Source organism: Coptis chinensis, chromosome 8 (genome assembly GCF_015680905.1).
Source record: "Coptis chinensis isolate HL-2020 chromosome 8, ASM1568090v1, whole genome shotgun sequence".
In the NCBI taxonomy this organism is placed as follows: Eukaryota; Viridiplantae; Streptophyta; class Magnoliopsida; order Ranunculales; family Ranunculaceae; genus Coptis; species Coptis chinensis.
Window position 1 is genome coordinate 3361922 of NC_141463.1, and position 22964 is coordinate 3384885.

Genomic DNA, 22964 nt, shown 5'->3' on the forward strand with positions numbered 1-22964 from the left:
GCAATATCCTTGATGAATATTTAACAGAAAATCGGAAACTGGATACAAATGCATTAAAATAACCTCAAAGAATAGTTAACTGAAAATCGGAAACCAGATGTAATTGCATCGAACTACCCTCAAAGCATAAATAACCGGAAATTTGAAGCTAGATGCGAACTAATCTCGAAAAATAATTAACGAAATCAGAAACTGGATGCAGATCTATTGAACTAACCTCAAAGAGTAATTAACAAGAAATTAGAATCAGGATGTAAATGCAATGAACTAATCTCAAAGAGTAATTAACGAAACATTGAAAACTATATGCAACTGCATTGAATTAACCTTAATGAATAATTAACGAAAAATCAGAAATTTGATACAACTACATTGAATTAACCTCAAAGAATAATTAATGGGAAATCGGAAACTAGATACAACTATTGAACTAACCTCAAATAATAATTAACGTAAAATCGAAAACTTGATGCAAATGCATTGAACTAACCCTGAACCATAGTTGTATTGTATGTAGGGAAAATATAATGTCTCGACAAGTATAGTTTTCCATTTTAAATAGTGTTTATTATAATTTTTTTTATTATGATTGAGAATGTCTTGCTATTCAAATAACTTCAATATCATATTCGCCACATTGGACATTCTCACAAAATTTCAATCAATCTTCTATTATTAAATATAATAACAAAAATAAGTCGATGAGTTTTATTAAGATTTGGTGCTTTCTTTTTATAGAGAGTGGAGCAAAAAATTTGAATGAGTGACTAATATAATTTTTCTATCTCATAACTCTCTCTAATTACTAATTTTTTTAGAATAATTTAATATAATGATAGAACGGATTCGAAAAGTAGTAATATTTAACTAATGAATTGTTTAGATTTGACTGTGATTTAGAACCTAGTCACATCAATTGAGCCATTGCCCATCTCACCTGGCTGTCAGTCTTTAGTACGAGAATGCGGTCCAGCTCCAGCATCTGAAAACCAACAAAGAACATATATATATTAAGTGACGAGCCGGCACAAAAACAGACAAGAGACAACGTGAGAAGAACATAAAAAAAAATGTGATCATGACTTCTCCTATAATTTAAACACCAAATTAAACCTCTTAAAACATTAAAATCATCATCAACACAACATATTCAAAAACAGACAACGTAAGAAGAAAAAAAAAATGTGATCAAATGTATGCCTTCTTCAATAATCTATATAATAATAATGCAAAAAAGTCTTTCTACCAATAAGTACCAAGCACCAATCGTGCCTCTTAAAACATAATCAAACCCAAACATCTCAAAAACCTTAATTAGCAAAAACATGGGTTCACTCTTAATTTTCTCTTCATCAACCCCACTCTTCTATACACCTTTAAAAACGAAGAAATGGCAGTTATTTCAAGTCAACCCCAACAATGTAATCTCCGCCAGGGCAGGCGAAACAGTAAATGCAACAACAACACCTACAGTGAGTTTTGGGTTTAAAAGTTTGTTAGAAACATATTCAGTTAATGTTCATTTAGCTGAAGGGAGAAAACTGAATGTCCCTTTAATTGCACCATTTACTATTGCTACATCTAGGCTTGATAAGGTTGAGAATGTGGCTATTAGAGTGGAACTTAGTAATGGTTCTGTTGGTTGGGGTGAAGCCTCTATTCTTCCTTTTGTTACTGCTGAGGATCAGTCGACTGCCCTTGCTAAGGCGGGCCAGGCTTGCGAGTTTCTTAGGAAGAGTAGGCCGGCAACTTTGAGTTCAGTGCTTAATGAGATTGGTGGGATTCTCCATGGACACAAATTTGCTTCAGTAAGTATGATTTTATATGCATCCTATTTTATATGATGAATCATAGGTTTTTTTTTTTGGAAATGGTGATGGGGTTGAGGCAAACCCCTTTACATACCTCCCTAAGATTATGATCGTTAGAGGGAGAATTTTCAGTACAACAACACTGGGCTCTAAGCCTTACAATCATGAAAAAAAAAAAATCATGAACATAGCCCACTCGGTACACGCACGTAATTAACTACATAGAAACATCTAATGACTCCCACCAAACAGATTATCCCTTAAGACCGGATGATCATTCCTTAGATGTTTCTGCACATTCTCAAAATTGTAGAAAAAGGTCCCACATTCACAACAAGCGTATGTTAGACCAAGAGTATCATCTGAAATTTCCTTGATGTATCCATCAAGGTTCTTACCTTTATATTTTGCCTTGGAAGCTTGCTTAATCATAACTAAGGTAGGACTAATTTCACCAGCTAAGCGTCTCCTTACCGCACTTGGAGAAGGTTCTTTGCTAGCTCTGTTTGACCTAACCGTAGTCCATTCCTTAGGTTGAGTTTCCTTCTGAACTCTAGACCTTGTACCAGGTGGAGAGATAGGCTGTACTTTATATCTCATCTCTTGTTCAATGGGAGCACAATCCTGCTCACCAATCAACTGGGAAACATCAATCATAGAGAGCGACAATAGGTTCGTTTATAATATGTTCTTAATGTTCGTTTATAATATGAGGCGGCTGATGTCTCAAAATAAAAAGTTGGAGACCTGAATATATTAGGATTGACTGGTAAAATCAATTGGAATAGTTTGTCGCGGATCTCACAAATTTAAAAGGTTAACTCTGGGAAGAACTCATTTTCTGTATAAAACTTGTCAAAGTACTTCCAAGGTTCTAGCCAAGGGCGAAATCCTTCCATAATGTGGTTAGACATATCACATTTGTCCATTGTTTAGCCATGAAATTAGCATCTCCTGGTAATCTGGAACCAGCCAACTAGTGCGTGACTGTATGCTGCAAAATCTTTTGGTTTGTTGGAGTAATGTATTATCTGGCAGCATTTCTCTCCAGCACATGGGCTTTTGTGGAAAGAGAATATGGATTGCCAATTTAGTAGGTTGCAGTGAGATCTAACAACATTTCTTTCATTTTTTCCCTTCAACCATAGTGCAGCTGAGGTTTGTTGACTGGCATTTGTTAGAATAGACTGATACTTTAACCATTAACAGTTTGAGGTCTTGATTCTTTTACTTATATGGGTTTCTTTGGAAGGAACGTAGGCCTATCTTCAGGGAGGCATATCTCGATTAAAATGCTTATATTTGGCTTGAAAGCTTGACACAATGTATTGTGGAGAGCTAGGGTCAAATTCTTTTTGTTTGGTTGGGTGCGTATAAAAGCTTATTGCTTTTTCTAGCTTTTGATTCAGTGCATATCCTCTCGCTAAGGGTATGCCCTTTTTCTTTGGGGTTAGAGGCTCCAGATGATAATATTTGGCTCTAGGTAAGGCATCTTTTTTTTAAAAAAAAAAAAAAATATATATTTGTAGGGTTAAGGACACCCCAATTTGTATTAAGGTACCCTATCATTAATACATCCATCTGCATCTTCTTCCACTATGCTTTGCAAGCATTCATACAGTGAAGAAGTGTAATACATTACTACATCCTCAATCCTCATGTACACTAGATGGTTTAGCTAACAAGTCTGCTGCCCTGTTAGTTTCTCTAAATCCATGATGGATGCTACAAGACACAAAATAGCAGATCTTTCTTCTAATGGATTCACTATAAGACAGATAGTGAATTCATAGGCTATTCATTGAATTTCTAACAGAGTGGGCCTCAGTTTTAAAGTGTGACGGAAAACTGGTCGCCCTCGTCTGAAGCTCGTTATAGATAGTGAGTGGTAATTCTTGCCTTTGGAGACTCATAGGGAGATCAGAAATATCAAGTATGCCCTACATGACTTCCTATCTGTTTATGTGGCTTGGCAATATTTCTATCTATGTTAGAGATGCTTTGGGGGGTTTTAAATTATATAACTATCTCTTTGATAAGAACTATTATCTGTTTTTTGCATTCTTGCTTTTTCCTATTTGTAATCTTGTTTATCTTTTGTTATTGATGTTTAATAGCCGCTAGGCAGGGCAGGGCAGGGCAGGGTGAGTCTCTTGGTCCTGGAATCTTAGCCATGACTAGTTTTTGGGTGTTGATGTAGCCCTCTTACTTATATCAATATTATGTCTTCTAGCGATAAAAAATAAAAATAGGAGGAATGGCCGATTACGGTCTTAGTTGAGTGCCTGTATCTTGAACTCCTATGTAATAATAATGTTTATGTCTTGGTCTCTACCTTAATCCAAGAACAAGTAGAAGTCTACGTTTGCACAACATCATTCCATTTTTATAAAAAACAAATTTGTATTTTGAGCAACCCATTGAAAAGCATCATTTTCTGATTAATAATGGACTATCATCATTGGTGAACTGATAGTTATAATCTTAAAAACTAGACATTTAAGTCATCCTGACATTAAAATTAGGTGGGTTCTTGACATCATAACAATGGCGCAAACATATGTACGGATGCTTAACATGGCATGGGCTGTTGTTACACACATTGACCCCCATATATCTGATACATCAATTCCAAGAAAATAGGACTGGCTTGTTTCATATTAATCACTTCATATTTTTAAGTGAGGGGCTCTTTTTGTCCCGCTGAATTGTTTGTTTTCCATGCAAGAATTATGTATGTCTTCATAGTCGTGATTCTGTGTGTGTGTGTTGATGAAATGATATCGATTCGTTAGTAAAATCCTATTACTTTTTGTCTATTTTGTGGAAAATACGACAAGGTTGTACTTTGCTGCGGACTTAGAAAGGGACTATATATTTTTAATCAGTGAATTAATTCTTCCTTTGAATTTATGAGGTTAAGTTGTTTGTTCTTGTTTATTCTTTATTTTACTGAAGGTTAGGGCAGGAGTTGAGATGGCATTAATTGACGCAGTTGCAAATAGCATTGGCACACCACTGTGGAGATTATTTGGTGGTGCAACAAATACAATAACCACTGATATAACGGTTCAGTACTCTTACATATTGTCTTTTCTTTAAAGAGATTAGGGATCAAATTTATCTCTTTAGGAGCTTAGTTCTGTGTTTGTTGTCTCAACCATTTTCCTGTGTGCAGATTCCAATTGTTTGCCCAGAAGAAGCTGCTGAATTGGCTTCAAAATATCGTAAAAAAGGGTTCAGCACCTTGAAGCTTAAGGTAGGGAAGAATCTGAATGCAGACATAGATGTTCTTAAAGCCATACGAGAGGTACACCCAGACTGTTCATTTATATTGGATGCAAATGAGGGATATAGCGCAAATGAAGCCATCGAAGTTCTTGAAAAGCTACATGGTGAGGGTTTTATTTTTATTACATGTGCATCCCAGTCAAACAAGTGTCTCATGCACGACCAATTTTGATTCTTTATTTTTTATTTATCTAAAAAAGGAGATTCACGGTTTTGGTATCTGATAGCATTACAAACTGTTAGAATTCAGAAGCATCTGCTCCACAAAGCTGATACAGAGATGGTATTGTTTAACTGATTTATTTGGTAGGTTAATAAGTCTTCGACCTGACATAATCCCTCACTACGTGAAAAAAGTTCAATGGAAACATGTGTTGATGGCTTGATGTGGTTTTAGTTGATATCAAATATCACCAAAAATGTATTTGAACAAGCTGATATTAGCTCTTCATTAGTTGATGGAACAAAAATATATCCTTGGTGGGCTCTTAGTTCCATAAGGCATTCTGGTTGCCCTGCTATTCCTTCTATCTTCCCCAGCCCAACTACCTGAAGGAATAAGAAAATTAAGATTTGGTTAAATAAACTATAGATTAACTTGTTGAGAAGTATCTTGACATGTGCCAATACATGAACATGCTGCAGTTCAAGATTGAACAGTCTTGGGAAGTGGAGCGTCCTGCTATGTATCCTTGCTTGATTTGCTATTGAGTATTTAACAGTCGTATAATAATGAAGTTTCCCTTTGTTACTACGATCTTGCAGAAATGGGAGTGACTCCTGTTCTCTTTGAGCAACCAGTACATAGAGATGATTGGGAAGGTCTTGGCCATGTGACTCATGTTGCAAAAGGAAAATATGGGATATCCGTTGCTGCAGATGAGAGCTGCCGGGGCTTGGTTGATGTTCAGAAAATTATAGATGGCAAGCTTGCTGATGTCGTCAATATCAAACTTGCCAAAGTTGGGGTTCTAGGAGCACTTGAAATAATTGATGTTGCTAGACAATCAGGCTTGAATCTGATGATTGGTGGCATGGTTGAGACTAGACTTGCAATGGGCTTTGCTGGTCATCTGGCTGCTGGTCTTGGGTGTTTCAGGTAAACTTATCAATTGGCTTCTCTTCTTTCGCAGGGTAATTTCCCATGGCTATGTTGGAGCATCTCAATCCTGCGTTTGATTGGTATGAGTTTATTTATTATATTTTTGCAGATTCATTGACCTTGATACGCCCCTTTTGCTCTCAGAGGATCCAGTTCTAGGGGGTTATGAAGGTACTTTTCTTTATACTTGTGTGTCTCTAGGTTTTCCTTTTTTACTTCTCTCGTGTTAATAACTTAAAATTGTTTTCTGTGGTCCTCTAATTCTAATGATCTTGAGTTCCTAACTTGGGTATTGTCAGTATTAATGGTTGTGTTCAACGTGTTTTTTTCTGGTTAGTTTCTGGTGCCGTTTATGAGTTCACCAATGCCAGAGGTCATGGAGGATTCCTACATTGGGACAGTACGGCCTAGTAAGTCATTCTTTCTGTTGGGATTTTTACTTACCTACGTATACTTGTTAAATGTATTCAGTTATTGTGTAAGTCAATATTTTCGTTAAATTTATCATATCAAAGGCAACTACAGCAGCAAACTTGGATGTTGTGCGTGAAGGGAAGCCATCATGAATATATAGATCGGATGATTCCCAGATTGGCTATTTTAGATTTTATTAACTAATTTTGCAGGGGTTTCTGCATATGATTGGTGAGATTGGTGAGATTGTAGGAGGCCTACCTAGTAGGGCTGCTATAAATATACTTCGCAATGATGCAGTCATCCATGAAAACTTCAGTTATGTACTCTTGTGTCTTTAACTCATAATACATATCAATACAATACAAAACTGCTCACTTAGCAAAAGAATACAAGTAACATCTTTTTAGTAGCTAGGAAGTTGGCCATGATATTGCTAAGTCTTGTTCTTCAGTGTCTTTCTACTCTGAGATTCCTGAACAATAAGTTTCATTGCAGAAATCAGCTTTTATTGCTTACGTGAATCAGAATTCAGAATAATCGTGGGGTTATGACATTCTTCCCATTGCTTTCTATTGTTCGTGAATTGACACAGAACAGAGGGTTCCTATGGTTGGTGCTGGTATTACGTACGTTAGATCAGAGATGATCTGTCTCGTATATCATCTCTTCATACTGGATAATATCCAAGCCCAAGTGTAAAAGAATGTGAAGAGATACATACAATATCTCACTATAATTTCAGTTTTTAGTTTTGTAATAGTCGGCTGGAACATCTTTGTGTTCTCATTGTGGCTTTTAGTATGGAGCTTGATAGGTTTTTCAGCCCCATTCTCTCTTTGCTGTTTGTTGTATAGTAGTCTGAATGTAAATACTTTCGTCTCTATGAAATTTCATTTGTTTCTTATCATACTCAGTTTGAGACTTTGAGCCAGAAAACTGAAATATTGATGCATTTGATGGCATTTCCAATGTAGCTCAATGTTTGACGAGCACTCCGAATCTTGCTTGTAACTTCTTGATTCGAGCATGCATCAATATGCTTTTCACATTATGTTCGTTCCAAATTGTTATGATCACATAAAGGAGTCGAGCTGGTGCAAAAGATCACCAAGCCAAACCCACGTCCTGTCATTTATGCCACATTAGCCGCTAATCCACTGAGATTTTGCATGTTTGTTTCCTCATTATGAGCTGCAATGTTGCACCAAAAGCACGTCTACATGGATCAAATTATTTCACTAATTGAATGGACATGCCTTCTAAAGTTATAAGATTATCCAATGGGGAGCCATTAGAGGTGTGATTATGAACTTGATGAACCTATCATTCCCACTCTGTTCACATGTGAGCCACACAGCCTTTGAATTTCTCACTAAATTCACTACCTTTCACCAAGGTGTTTTAGAGTTTACAAGATCACGAATTTGCTATTACAGCTTGTAATGGAATCTCCAAAGATGCCTCCCTTTTAACAGTACGGAATCAGAAATTACGAGCAATATCTATGAGTGCCTTGCTTGAAGACAATTTTTTTAATTTGGATTGAAAGAGAATGTAATCTTGCAGTGCCTACCATGAAGAAATGATCGATTTTCTTTATAACATCCCACCTAAAATGAGCTAACGTATCGGCCCATGTGGAGGTGGGAGAAATGAAAATGCTTCGTCTAAATGAAAACACCCACGGAGAAATAAGTGGGGAAGTTACTTTGTGTAGAGTGTTCAATGCAAATAGTACATGCACAAATGGTACACATAAGATATATGATTATCAGTCGAGTTTCACAGCCCTTTCTAAATAAGTAATCAGGAAAGAACAACTAAAATACCACAAATATGCAAAGATAAATAACATTAGAAACTTCGTGCAGATCCCATCTCATTAGATATTTGGAACAAAAATCAAGCGGGAGATCTTCAGGGTCCTCAAGGGTCCTCATCTTCAAGATCAAGCAGGGTCATTGGGTTCAGGGTCCTCAAAGTCAAGATCAAGCTGGGAATCATCGGATACAGTGTCCACATCTTCAAACAGATCTTGATAATGAATTTACACACCAGATTCCCCCGGAAGAGATTTGGGGGATTACCAATACTGCATGAGAGCAGGTTAAAAGACTTATTTACAATACATATATATATAGAAGAGAGAAATCACAAAAGGCAATAGTTACGTTTTAAGCTGCACTTTGAGCATAACCCACAGATATCAAAGGAAAAACTTGAGTTTCAGTGTCCCATAGGGAATCAGGAGCAACAAAGTTTTTCACTTTATTTTTAATTCCCTAATCCCCATTTGCCCCACAAAGGTGGGAAGCTAACCAGACATTGGACACAACCTCCTAAGTCTTAACCAGCAGGCCTCTTGACACCTTCAGGATTGAGGAAGTGTATACCGATATCTCGATATTGTCGAGAGTTTTTGAGAAAAATAATTTATCAATATCTATTAGTTTCAGGATGGAGATAGATAGTATATGAGACTGCTAAAGAAACAAACACGTACACACCATGCCATGTACGATGTACCAAAACACTAACGTTTAATGCCAAACCAATGGAGTTATATGTACATAGTAATACATAATAATCTTCTCCCCAGTGAACTATGGTTTAATGTGACGGAGGTATCTAGCAGCGTGATGCCCATCATCACGTATTGTTTGTGCTAGTCAAGGATGTCTTAGATGATATACAACAAAAGGAACTTAGAAAAGACTCCTTTGCAATCCATCCAAAATGCATAATCCCAATGGTGGTTTTTCCAACCTGAGAAGAGCAACAAACTTATTGACAAGGCTGAATAGCATTCTAAAAACGCCAATAGGGGCTATGCACTTCAAGCATCAACTGTAACTCGAGACTAAGAAAAGAACACCCAAGGGAAAAAGCAGATAAGAACTCAAAATCTAGTATTAATGCTGGCTAGTCATTACAAGAACTTGACAAAACCTCTTTCAGTAACAACTTAACAAGGAAATCAGAACTCTCAACATACTTGATTGATCAGTAGATTGTTGCAACAGCAACAAACCAGCCATCAAAATCAAATGGATCACCGAATAGTGATGATCCCTAATGAGATCGAGGAATCTTCTCAGTCTAGTTATACCAAAAAAACTGAAAACAAAAAGCAACCAAAATTCTTGACAGAAAAATAACAAAAACATTGACACAATTCAGTGACCTGAAGTGAAAAATAAAGGGTCTTTTAGACATACCCCGTCCCCCAAAACTATGGTAAAATTTGGGATGCCCCCTCAAAACTATCATAATTAGACATGGCACCCTCAAATCCAATATCCAACGGTAAATCTGTTTTCAAGTGAAAGAGATAATTCATCTCGTAGATATTGGATGGGAGGTCTAAAAAGCCCAAAATAAAAAAATCCACTCAACCACTTTGACATTCCGACGCCAAATTATGAAACTAAACCTTAAATAATTGAATTAAATTGCCTAAACCAAACCTCTGTTTATAAGAACACTATTTCTAATAAAGTGGGAATAAATAAATAAGCCAAACCAGTAGTTCAAGAAAAAGGTGCAACAACTATTTCTTTAAAGTTTGGATGGTGTATTGTGAGCCTAGTTCGTGATTTCAGAATTATCGGAATTTCAGAAAACCAAAATAATTCTGAATGTTGTGAATTTCATGTTTAATGTTTAATGAATTATTTTCTGAAATTCGAAATATTTGCAGAACCTTAAAATTTACATCATTTCAGAAAAATATTTCCTTAAACAACTATTTACATATTAAACATTAATATTTGCAGAACCTTAAACAACCTCAAACATTAAACATTAAACATTAAACATTAAAATAATTCACAAACCTTAAATAATTCGAAATAATTTCAGAAAACCAAATAATGTACAGTTTCCTTTCTGCTTCTTCTTTGCTGAAATATATCCAGGCTCATAAAATTCAAAATGTAAGTATAGAAAATAAACAACCCGAACTACATTTTCTTTTTTGGAAGAGCAATAAGTTTATATTCATTACGGATGACAATCAATGAATAAAAGATTTTAATGCTTATAATGGGCATCAAAACAGTCGAGCATTTAACAGAGATCGGGGAAATAGTTTGAGATGTTGTCTAAATAACTAAATCAAACAAGCTGTAAAGATTACCAACAACCCTTAGCCAATGAAACTAATTAAATGGATATATAGAAACAAAGTTATAATAAACAAATTCATTACTCTCCCAGTTTTACCTTCCAACAACTTTCGCTAACATATCAACACAACAATCAATAAATTGTGATCTTGTAGCAAATCCACCATTGGGTTGATTTATATGGACAAGCCAGTGATTGGGATTGCCCTTCAAGTTGCATTTAGTCGAATCATAATAACTGAAGATACTATGAAGTCTGCGATTCTGATTAATCAAAATAATTCTTGTCGTTGTTGAATATGTTGCACGGCAGGAAAAAAAAATGATCTGAAAAAACAATACTATTCTATATTGAAAAGGAAAAAATAACACTCTTTGAGCTTCACAATTGGTATTCGTAAGGAATTCCAGGTGTGAATTATACACAAAATAAGCTATTTTAGACATCAGGTCTCAAGGCGCTTACAAATGTTTTCCAAGCGTTCCATTCTAGTATACTAAAAAGTAAAAACTCTCTTGTATTCTTACAAATGTTTTCCAAGCGTTCCATTCTAGTATACTAAAAACTCTCTTGTATTCTTAGTACAGAACCATCTTGCAATGGTCCCAGGATTTTTGTTCTGAACTTGCCTACAAAGCTCTGACTGTAACCTATACCCTTCCTCATAGTTTCCATTGATATTTTCCAGAATTGTCACTCTTGCAGACCAGGCAGTCCAATAAGAAATGTGAACACCATGTCTTGACATGATTTCAGCTTGAATATCCTCAGGCCTGTAAGTGGGATGTGTCCTAAATTCATCTTCCAAGGCATTTGCAACCCATGGAGCTGTGCATTGTTTGTACATATCCTTCTCATTTGCCTGACATGTGTGCTCACCACAAAACTTCCTCAACGGGAAAGTGTACCCACCCATCAGCAATAACAGTTGCATTGATCCTTCACTTGCACTCTGCATCTATACACTTCAGTATGTACCTTGTTCTATCATTTTTCTATGGTTTGAAACTAAATTTGTTTTTTATAGCTAGATTCTTAAAAAATTCTCTGCAATCATCTACTGTAGGCCATGTCATCCCAGGAATTAAGGCTAAGCTACCCATTATGTCTACATGATCTTTTGTAACCTTTTCCATTTCTTCTTTTTCAAATATGTTATTGCTCAACATAGAAATGTCTACATCAGCATTCACAGCAGGTGGTGGTCTCATGTCACCATCACCATTCTCTTCTGCATTATCCTCATCATTTGTCACAAATTCCTCTTCCAAGCTGTCACTCTCATCTCCTCCAGTACCTTCACTCATAAATGGTCCAAAATTTGAACTATATGCATATTCATCCCCTCCATCATCTCCACTTTCAAATTCTTCTTCTTCTTCAATATCAACTTTAACAAAATCAGATATATTTTGTGAAATTGCAGATACTGCATCATCAATTTGTGACTGTATCTTTTTTTTTTTTTTTTGGTAAAATGTGTGGGCAAGCCTATTTTTAAAGAGATCAGTAACTCAATTGTGTGTAGCGGGTTTGAACCCCAAACCTTTGGTATCATCACCCAAAGGTTTTACCAACTAAGCTAGAAGGCACTTATAAACTAAGCTAGAAGGCACTTACAAAAAATGTGTGGGCAAGCCTATTTTTAAAAAGATTAGTAACTCAATTGTGTGTAGCGGGTTTGAACCCCAGACCTTTGGTATCATCACTCAAAGGTTTTATCAACTAAGCTAGAAGGCACTTACTAAAATGTGTGGGCAAGCCTATTTTTAAAGATATCAGTAACTTAATTGTGTGTAGCGGGTTTGAACCCCAGACCTCTAGTATCATCACCCAAAGGTTTTACCAACTAAGTTAGAAGGCACTTACGTGATTGTATACCCTCATCATACACAACATTAACTTTGGGTGTAGTGGGAATATGAGATAGGGATTGACTCAGCCCTTGATTCAACCTAGGTGACTTCCTAATAACCCTATCACTTTTGCTTAAGCCCTTCTATTTTGGTGTAGTTGGAGTGGTAGGATTCTGTGTTGTTGCTGGAGGAGATAATGGTGGGGTTAGAGTGGTAGGATTCTGTGTTGTTGGTGGAGGAGGTAATGGTGGGGTTAAAGTGGTAGGGGACACTTGTGGAGGGGGACAAGCTGTAGAAGACAGAAATAGATGAAACTTCTTGTCTTTTCCAGGTTTCATAAGATTCCACAAATGCATAAGTACTTGATTACTTTTAATTTTACACAAATCACCACCAATCAAGCATGCAATATCAACAAATGAACAAGGACTCACCCCTAGACCCAACAACTTGTTCACATCCTTGTTTAAATCCATAAAAGAGAGTTCATCCCCATTTAACTCCCATTTTTCTATCTTCCCACCCTTATAGTCAGACATCTTCAAAATCCTAGTTCCAATTTTCCCTTAACATCCCCCATAATGGATAACAAACTTTCTTACACCTAATAAGTCGCGAGCCTTACATACCACTGGAAATAACACAATTTAATTAATGATTTCACATAATTTCACACAATTTCATACAATTTAATATCACATAATGTATAAACACAATTATATACAGTAATTTAGTCAAATTATACAATATAATTGCATGATTACTATAAACAAAAAGACCCGGCCAACTTGTTAGAGTTAAGTGCAAATATGCACTGACAGACATCAACTGACAAACAAGGGTACCCGACAAACATATATATTAATTAAGGGGCCTATATACCCATTAAAGAATATTCAGTGCCAATTAAAGAATTAGTAAAAAAAACCCCCAATTTCTTCTAAACAATTAGGGTTCGGTCCTACCACATCAATTAAAAATTGGACTCAAAATTTGAAGTGGTGCAAGCCTTTAAAAACAAGTTTTCAACACGCACAAACATGCAGAAGAAGAATGCAAACAATTAGATCGAGTACTTACATGCAGAGATTTGTTTTCGTCGTATTTCGCTTCCAAGAGGTTTCCAAGAGGTAGCATTCACTTTATTTTGTAAAACCTTCAATTCGTATATAAGAAAATGGTTGAGAGATTGTGGGAGGTAAGGTTCAGATGAGTGTGAAGTGTCAGAGGTGAACGAAGTAAAACCCTAATTAGATCCATCAATTTCGTGGTTTATTTGTGTTAGATTCCTCGAGATATGTGCGAGATAGACGACACGAGATTAAAGCACTACACGCATGACACGTGTGACCTAATACTGATTCTAAATGCTCACGTGAAGCGCACATGGAAGGGTATCATAGGCATTTCACAAATATAAACAGATTGCTCACGGCCAAACTGGTCCATAGACGGAACTAGGGTCAATCCCTAAATACACATTATTTAGTCCTTAATGTCTAATTTCCTATTATCAGCTAGGACCAATACCTAAAAGACCTAAAACCTTTTCGAAAGGGTGCCTACTGGTTTGAAATAGTTCATTATGCCGAAAAGGTGCAATCTTTTGAAATGTGCACTGGTTCAAAACAGTGCATCATGCCGAAAAGGTGTGACCTTTCGAAATAGGCACTGGTTTGAAACAATGCTTTATGCCAAAATGGTGTGTCCTTTCGAAACATGTGACTTTTCAAAGAGTTGCTTACTTTTTCCCAAGAGTCACTGTGTTGTTTCGAAGAGGCATCACTCACCTATTAATTGTGAATGAATTTGGAGAGAAAGACACACCAGATCACACAGAGTTCTGATCTTTTTCTTCTCCCCCTGTTCTTAGTCAAATACTATGTTGTGTTCCTTGATTCTATAGAATTGAAGTGCTAGCTTTCTATAGAAGGAAATCCGTTCTATCTTGGGAGACAGTTTCCCATCAACCTTCAAGCACTGTGAGGGGGAAAATCTGTCTTAAGGACATATTGTATCTACACTAGGCTCGGATTTAACTAAGAAGTACAAGACACATACAAGACAAAAGGTTTGTATAGTTTGGTAATTGATAAAGAGTAAGTACAATTAAATTGTATATTCCTAACAACTTATGACAGATTTCTTTTTCTTCTTCTTCTTTACCGAACATAATTTGTTTCTGTTTTCTTTTCTTTTTTGGTTTAAGGGAATAACAAAGTGTAGTTGTATTTCAGAATATGGCAACACCACCAGTTACTCCTTACATTTCGTCCCTCTTCTTTGTTTCCCATTCTGTTCCTCATGGGGAGAAGCCTGAAAAGTTCAATGAAACTGATTTCAACCGTTGGCAACAGAAGATTCTCTTCTATCTAACCACCCTTAACTTGGCAAGGTTTCTATGGGATAAGGCTCCTGATGTAAGCACTGATGAAACTGACAAGGAGAAGGTTTTGGCCAAGGATACTTGGTTTAATGCTGATTTCTTGTGTAGAAATTATGTCTTTAGTGGGTTGGCTGACTCATTATACAATGTGTATAGTGTGTTCAAGACTGCTAAGGAACTTTGGGATTCGTTGGACAAAAAATACAAGAGTGAAGATGCTGGCATGAAGAAATTCATAGTTGGTACATTTCTTGATTTCAAAATGACGGATAGTAAGACCGTCATAAGCCAAGTTCAAGAACTTCAAGTAATCTTCCATGATGTCATTGCTGAAGGAATGACCCTAGGAGAATCTTTCCAAGTGGCTGCTATGATTGAGAAATTACCACTATCTTAGAAGGATTTTAAGAACTATCTTAAGCATAAACGCAAAGATATGAATCTTGAAGAACTGATTGTCTGTCTAAGGATAGAGGAAGATAACCACCTATCTAAGAAGAAGGGCAAGGATCCCATGGTGGCAAAGGTCAATGTTGTGGAAGGATCAAGTGCTAAGGAAAAGAGGAAGCGCCAAGATAAAGCTCAAGGTGAAGAGAGTAGTACGCCTACTAAGTTCAAGGGCAAGTGCTACAACTGTGGGAAGGCTGGACATAAGGCAAGTGAATGTCGCAAGCCAAAGAAGTACAAGAAGCAAAAGACTAAAGCAAATGTGACAATGAACACCCTTTCTGAATGAGGTGCTCTATCTGACATTCACAAGAACTTAGTTTCTGGGTTGCTGCTGAGCAAGAATGGCTTTAAGTTAGTCTTTGTTTCTTATAAATTTGTACTAACTAAGAATGATGTATTTATGGGAAATGGCTATCTTCAAGATGGGATCTTTAGGATGTCTTGTTTTAGTATTGCGCCAAAGAGCACCAATAAAGTTGAATCTTCTGTTTACTTGATTGAGTCTTTACATGTATGGCATGGTAGATTAGGACATGTTAATTATGATACTTTGCGTAGATTAATTAATTTGGACTATATACCAAAGATAAAAATAGACCCACACCATAAATGTGAAACTTGTGTAGAATCCAAGTTGACCAGATCATCCTTCATTCCATTGAAAGAAGTACTGAACCTCTAGACTTAATACACACGGATATCTGCGATCTTAAGTACGTGCAAACTAGAGGTGGTAAAAAGTATTTCATTACTTTTATTGACGACAGCACTAGATATAGTTATGTTTACTTGTTGAGAAGTAAAGATGAGGCAATTGAAGTGTTCAAACACTATAAAAATGAAGTTGAAAATCAACTAAGCAAAAAGATTAAGGCAATAAGGAGTGATAGAGGAGGTGAATATGAATCACCTTTTGAAGGTTTATGTTCTGAACATGGAATCATTCATAAAACTACGGCTCCTTATTCACCTCAATCAAACGGTATTGCGGAATGCAAAAACCGAACTCTAAAAGAGATGATGAATGATATGTTGTTAAGTTCTGGTTTACCCCAGAATTTGTGGGGGGAAGCTTTTCTTTCTGCCAATTACATTCTTAACAAGATTCTTAACAAGAAGACGCTTAAAACACCATACGAATTATGGAAAGGTCATCAAATTTCCTACGAATTCTTAAAAATGTGGGGGTGTCTTGCTAATGTGGAAGTCCCTAAACCTAAGAGGGTGAAGATAGGACCCAAGACTATTGATTGTGCATTCATTGGATATGCAAACAATAGTAGTGCATATCGTTTTCTGGTTCATAAATAAGAGATTCAAGATATATATGTTAATACGATTATTAAGTCAAGGAATGCTTCATTCTTTGAAAATATGTTTTCGTATAACATGTGTATAGAGCCAAGTTCAACAAAGAGAACTTTAGACGTTACAACTAGAATCATCCTACACAAAGCGAAATTAAGGAGGAACCTAGACGTAGCAAAAAGTCAAGGACGTCAACGTCTTTTGGACCTGATTTTCTAATATACTTGTTGCAAAATAATCCTCAAACGTTCAAGGAGGCAATGTCATCTCTGGAAGCTACTTATTGGAAAGAAGCAATAAATAGCGAGATTGAATCCAAAATGCAAAATCATACATGGGAATTGGTGGATTTACCACCAGGTTCCAAGACTTTGGGATATAAGTGGATATTCACAAAGAAATTTAAGACTGATGGATCAATCGACAAGTATAAAGCTAGACTTGTGGTCAAAGGCTTTAGACAAAAGGAAGGATTGAATTATTTTGACACTTACTCTCCAGTTATAAGAATAACTTCCATAAGAATATTAATAGCAATAACATCAATACATGGATTTGAGATACATCAAATGGATGTAAAGACGACATTCTTGAATGGTGAGTTAGATGAAGAAATATATATGGAACAACCCGAAGGGTTTATTGCTCCTAGACAAGAAAGGAAAGTTTGCAAGCTTGTTAAATCCTTATATGGATTAAAGCAAGCACCTAAGCAATGACATGAGAAATTTGACAATGCAATGTTGTCAAACGGTTTCAAAGAAAACGAGTGTGACAAGTGTGTCTATGTCAAAAGCATTCAAAAGGGATATGTCATTGTTTGTCTCTATGTAGACGATATGCTAATTTTGGGTAGAAATATAGATGTCATAAAATCTACCAAACAAATGTTGTCTAGTAAGTTTGACATGAAAGATTTAGGTGTCGCTGATGTTATCCTAGGAATTAAGATCTCTAGGACGGAGGATGGACTTGTTCTCTCACAATCTCATTACATTGAGACGATTCTTGAAAAGTTTAAGAAATATAACATCACACCAAAAAGGTCACCAGTTGACGTAAATCTTCATTTAGCAAAAAATACTGGCGATAGCATATCTCAACTAGAATACTCTCGTATACTTGGCAGTTTAATGTATGTCATGAACTGTACAAGGCCTGACATAGCATACTCTGTGAGCAAGCTAAGTCAATATATGAGTAATCTTGGCAGAGATCATTGGACTGCCATACTGAGAGTTTTGGGATACTTAAAGTATACTCAGAATTTTGGTCTGCACTATACAAGATATCCAGCCATTCCAGAAGGGTACTGCGATGCTAATTGGATATCTGACACTAAAGACTCAAAGTTCACAAGTGGATATGTCTTTACACTTGGAGGTGCAACTATTTCTTGGAAATCCTCAAAACAAACGTGCATAGCGAGGTCCACTATGGAATCAGAATTCGTAGCATTGGACAAGGCTAGAGAAGAAGCAAAGTGTCTTCGAAATTTCTTAGAGGATATTCCAAACTGGGCTAAACTTGTGCCAGTAGTGTGTATACACTGTGACAACCAATCTGCTATTGGTAGAGCACAGAGTAGCATGTATAATGGGAAGTCTCGACACATACGTTGTAGACATAACACTATTAGACAATTGCTCTCAAATGGAGTTATCTCAATCGACTATGTAAAGTCAAAAGATAACATTGCGGATCCGCTTACAAAAGGCTTAACAAGAGAGCAAGTGGAAAGATTATCAAGGGGAATGGGCTTAAAGCCTTTGAGATAATAAACCAAGAGTCCTTATAATGGAAAAACCAACCTAGTTGACTGGAGATCCCAAGATCTAGGTTCAATGAGCTAACTGAATTATGTCTGTGACTCAGTTAGCACTGGAGAGTAATATTATACTCTAACCCATTCCTATATAAGACAGTGCATATCTGCCGTGAGAATCAGGATAAGTCAAGCTTTTAATGATTTAATATATCTTGGAAAGTTATGCTATCCAAGTGGAGTATTGTAGGATACTCTTTATAGAAATCACCTATGTTGGTGCGAAGTGGGGCCGCTTCTATGAGAATTTTAAAGGAAAATATCTCAAAAGCACTATCTGAAACCAAGAAGTGTTCAAGGCCAAAATGAACACAAACGTGAGAACCAACAATATCCGAGAAGGTACTGCGTGAAGATGATTGTCTAGGTTTATACAAACGGCTAACAGTTCAAGGACATTAATTGAAGTCTATTGATCGTCCAATTAAATCCGATCATCTTTCACTAAGGCAAGTTTAAGGCCTCCCATGCTACTTGACCTGATGCTGTATCTTTTCATTTGTAAAAGAACAGAAATCCGATGTTTATGATAGAAGAAGCCAAATTTTTATTCATGTGGGGGATTGCTAGAAAAATGGTTTTGCACAAATCCATTAAGATATGAATGAGTAATTTGTCTCCCAAGTTATCCCACATTGAGATGAAATGGGTTTCTCTTGAAACAGTACGTAAAGTGAGAAAAACCTTTTCGAAAGGGTGCCCACTGGTTCAAAATAGTGCATTATGCTGAAAAGGTGTGACCTTTCGAAATGTGCACTGGTTCAAAATAGTGCATCATGCCGAAAAGATGTGACCTTTCGAAATAGGCACTGGTTTGAAACAGTGCTTTATGCCGAAATGGTGTGTCCTTTCAAAACATGTGACTTTTCAAAGAGTTGCTTACTTTTTCTCAAGAGTCACTGTGTTGTTTTGAAAAGGCACCACTCACCTATAAATAGTGGATGAATTTGGAGAGAAAGACATACCAGATCACACAGAGTTCTGATCTTTCTCTTCTCCCCCTGTTCGTAGTCAAATACTATGTTGTGTTCGCTGATTCTATATAATTGAAGTGCTAGCTTTCTATAGAAGGAAATCCGTTCTATCTTGGGAGACAATTTCCCATCAACCTTCAAGCACCGTGAGGGGGAAAATCTGTCTTAAGAACATAGTGTATCTACACTAGGCTCGAATTTAACTAAGAAGTACAAGACACGTACAAGACAAAATGTTTGTATAGTTTGGTAATTGGTAAAGAGTAAGTACAATTAAGTTGTATATTCTTAACAAAATCAACTTTAATTCTATGTAACATTGACACAGATACAGGTGTCTATATAACTCAATTTTTGACATTTTGCAGTGTCAACAATGAACTCCATTCCATATTTGTCATGTTTCCAACAATATATTATATGGCAATCATTTTTATTTATGTACTTTTTACACTTATTAGACACTCTTTAGGCGGCTCCCTATCCTATGTCTAAAACAAAGATTAAAAACTCTACTCACCTCTGGGGAACTTTTCCATTAGATCACTGTAAAAATCTGGAAACAAACCAAAAACACACGGCATATCTGAGAGAGATGATAAAATAACATCATCAAGTCCTCATCAAATCAGATAATCAATAACCAGATCTTAACTTTAACTTGAAAAAAATAGAACAAAAAATAAAACAACCTAAAAGCGCTTACAACTTGTCTGCAAATCCATTTCAGCACCAAAACCAAGGAACCACTACTCGAGCGAACCCTATATTCTCTTTTTGGCTTCTCCCTCACTTAAAAATGACAATGTACAACATAATGATCAAAAGACAACATATAACAAAGGCCCCACTTAACTGACAAAAGTGGGGCAAAAAATGAATATGCTATTATAGGGGGGGAGGGGACAAATCGGGGTAAAAAGTAACTCTCAGAGCATTCCCAATACAAGCAGCGCGCAAGTTTTCACCTCTAAGTAGGACAATTTCCCCTCTTTGGTACTTTCCAGGTGAAAAGCTACGAGGGTTGCCCAATGTAGAGGTGACTTTAAAATGGACGAAATGTTTCATTTCGGGCGCTGCAAAATATTGGATCATAAAAACTAAATTGAGACAGGACAATTGGCGTTGCAAAAGCTTGAAGATTATTGCAACGCCTTGATCTGTTGCTATTACTGTATTAGCATTACAAAAGCATTTTCCCAACTGAAATGATTTTGAAAATATTTCAAACTATTTGCAGCGGTGGGCATTGCAAAAGGTTGGTTTTAACCGCACCTACTAACGTTGCAAAAGGGTTTCTTTTAGCCACACCCTTTGGCATCACAAATAAAGAAGAGCATTAGCTGCAACATCTTTGTCACAAAAGTTTTAAACCATTAGTCACACCAAGGGCGTTGCAAAAAGTGTGCTTTTAGCTGCCCCACTGTTGGCGTCACAAAAGAGTGGTTTTAGCCACACCAAATGTGTTGCTAATTGTTTAAATGCATTTGTAGCATCCTTATTCTTTTACAACGAGCTCGACGTTGCAAATATATATATATTAGGTATTACACATTAATTTGAATAATTTCACTTTATATAAACCTATCCAATACAATTTATGATAAAACTAAAAACCCTAATAAGAGATATTCACAATAAATTATAGCAAAATATATTTCATTAATTAAGATCATTCACAAAATTAGTCTTTGTCAATACATTGAATTGCATAATCTTCAGAGCTATAAGCCATCAACTAAAGAAGATTAGTTCTTCAAAATAAGATTTTAGCCAAATTGCCATATCATCCGCCCAAGTTTTCCTTATCAATCTACCACCAACCAATCGGCCAATCTGGTACAAACAACTAATTAAAAAAAAAGACACAAGTATACTTATCCAAAAGAAGACTAAAGGAAAATGCAAGTAAGCAATGCATGTGAATATTTTAAGAAGTCAAAATATTGTGCCATCAACGACATAGAGATACCTCACGCAAAGAATACTTAAAAAAAATAAAGCTCAAGTCAGAAGTTTTCTTATAATTAGCTGAAGATCTTGACTCACTTTCGCTCTTTAGCACCTTATTAGAGGATACTCAGTATACCAATTTCACACCAAATCGTGTTATGCATACATAGTTTATAGTATCCACAATTGTGTGACTCACAATCCAGCATGTAGCTTTCAAGTATATATCATAAAGTAAAACAGATTCTCTTGAGACTAGAGGTTCACATTCAATAAACTTCTTCCCGACCCTTAATGAAATAGTTGTTTTTCACAAAAAACAAAAACAAAACAAAAGTGTCTCACTATAAGGTTCAGGCAGCCTTAGCACAAAAGCAACAAGTGAAATATGTATCACAATATATGTATATCCAAATGGCTCGAACCAACCAGGGAGCTTCCGGGGAGTGCAAATTTGAGGAAAAAATATTGCAGTCACTCGATCTATTATCATACTTAAGCTGGTATGAATATTTGAAACTACTGTATAAGGACAATTTGACTTGCTGCATCCACAGTCTAACTTATATTCCTAGATCTATCACTCTATGCCTGTATGAGTGTAAATTAATGCACGGTCTAAATGGTTTGAAACCTCTTAGCAGTATATGCCTGTAGGCATGCTCATATCATCATCCAAATGATTGAGCTATTTTGGTCCACTATATATATATATATATATTTAATAAACAAAAATTTAAAAAGCTGAAAAGGAAGAAAGTTTGATCAATGATGCAGTGCTAAGTTGTACTGGTGTAGAGTGCTTAGATTCTATGTACATTATAGACATATACATGCATACATTCCATGTGCATCACATGAACACATTTAGCATTACTAATCATATGTTATGCATGCATGTAAGACACACGTATTAAAGATCACCAACGAGTGTAATTCTTGTTCATGCCTAACCTCTCTAGATCATCTTTTACCTCATTGATGTGCTTGTAATTCCTATTCTTGCACTCTTTACATGGACACCTTGTTCTGCCCGCACTGTCCACATGACCATGAGCAATATCAATAAAAGCCCTAATTCCTTTTTGATACGCTGGCCAAAACCTATTTGGCAATTGCATCCAACTCTTATCCATTTCCGTGTTCCCTACTACGAGATAATAATTGTACAATCAGTTTTGACATCACAAAATAAGAAAACCCAAACATTTAAACTAACCAAGGACAATCCATTAACAATCCAACTTCCTACACCACTATTGATAGAAATTAATTTAGGCATGCATATAAGAATATACGAACAATTACTAGAAACAGAGTGTAATTTAACTTCACAAAGTGGTATTGTATTCAAGATTGCATTCAACCAGACTTCTACTATCCTTAAAATGCATACACATGATAGAAAGATTGAAAAGCAACCAAAATCAAAGAAAAAGGGCCAGCAGTCATCACTGTAACTC

At 36.1% G+C, this 22964-nt stretch overlaps 1 protein-coding gene and 1 long non-coding RNA gene across 4 annotated transcripts; one reads left to right on the forward strand and one right to left on the reverse strand.

Annotated features, from left to right (window-relative positions):
• The first annotated feature begins 1035 nt into the window (after window positions 1-1035).
• On the forward strand, window positions 1036-7528 carry LOC147479362 (L-Ala-D/L-amino acid epimerase-like). 3 transcript variants are annotated; one of them, XR_015204649.1, is made up of 8 exons: window positions 1063-1808; window positions 4770-4880; window positions 4990-5206; window positions 5868-6201; window positions 6314-6375; window positions 6542-6614; window positions 6831-6936; window positions 7117-7528. XR_015204649.1 is itself a non-coding variant. In XM_086577547.1 (7 exons), coding segments are annotated over exons 1-7 (1281 nt in total). In that variant the 5' UTR covers window positions 1036-1325; the 3' UTR covers window positions 6832-7528. The 3 variants fall into 3 exon arrangements, 2 of the variants coding, with proteins under 2 accessions (XP_086433673.1, XP_086433672.1); XM_086577547.1 differs by having other exon boundaries at window positions 1036-1808; window positions 6831-7528; XM_086577546.1 differs by lacking the exon at window positions 6831-6936 and having other exon boundaries at window positions 1036-1808.
• Window positions 7529-8371: 843 nt separating this feature from the next.
• LOC147479363 (uncharacterized) lies at window positions 8372-11245 on the reverse strand. The gene is made up of 2 exons (XR_015205138.1): window positions 9617-11245; window positions 8372-9387 (listed from the first exon to the last, which is right to left on the reverse strand). It is a non-coding gene; the product is annotated as an uncharacterized LOC147479363 (long non-coding RNA).
• Between the last annotated feature and the right edge of the window lie 11719 nt (window positions 11246-22964).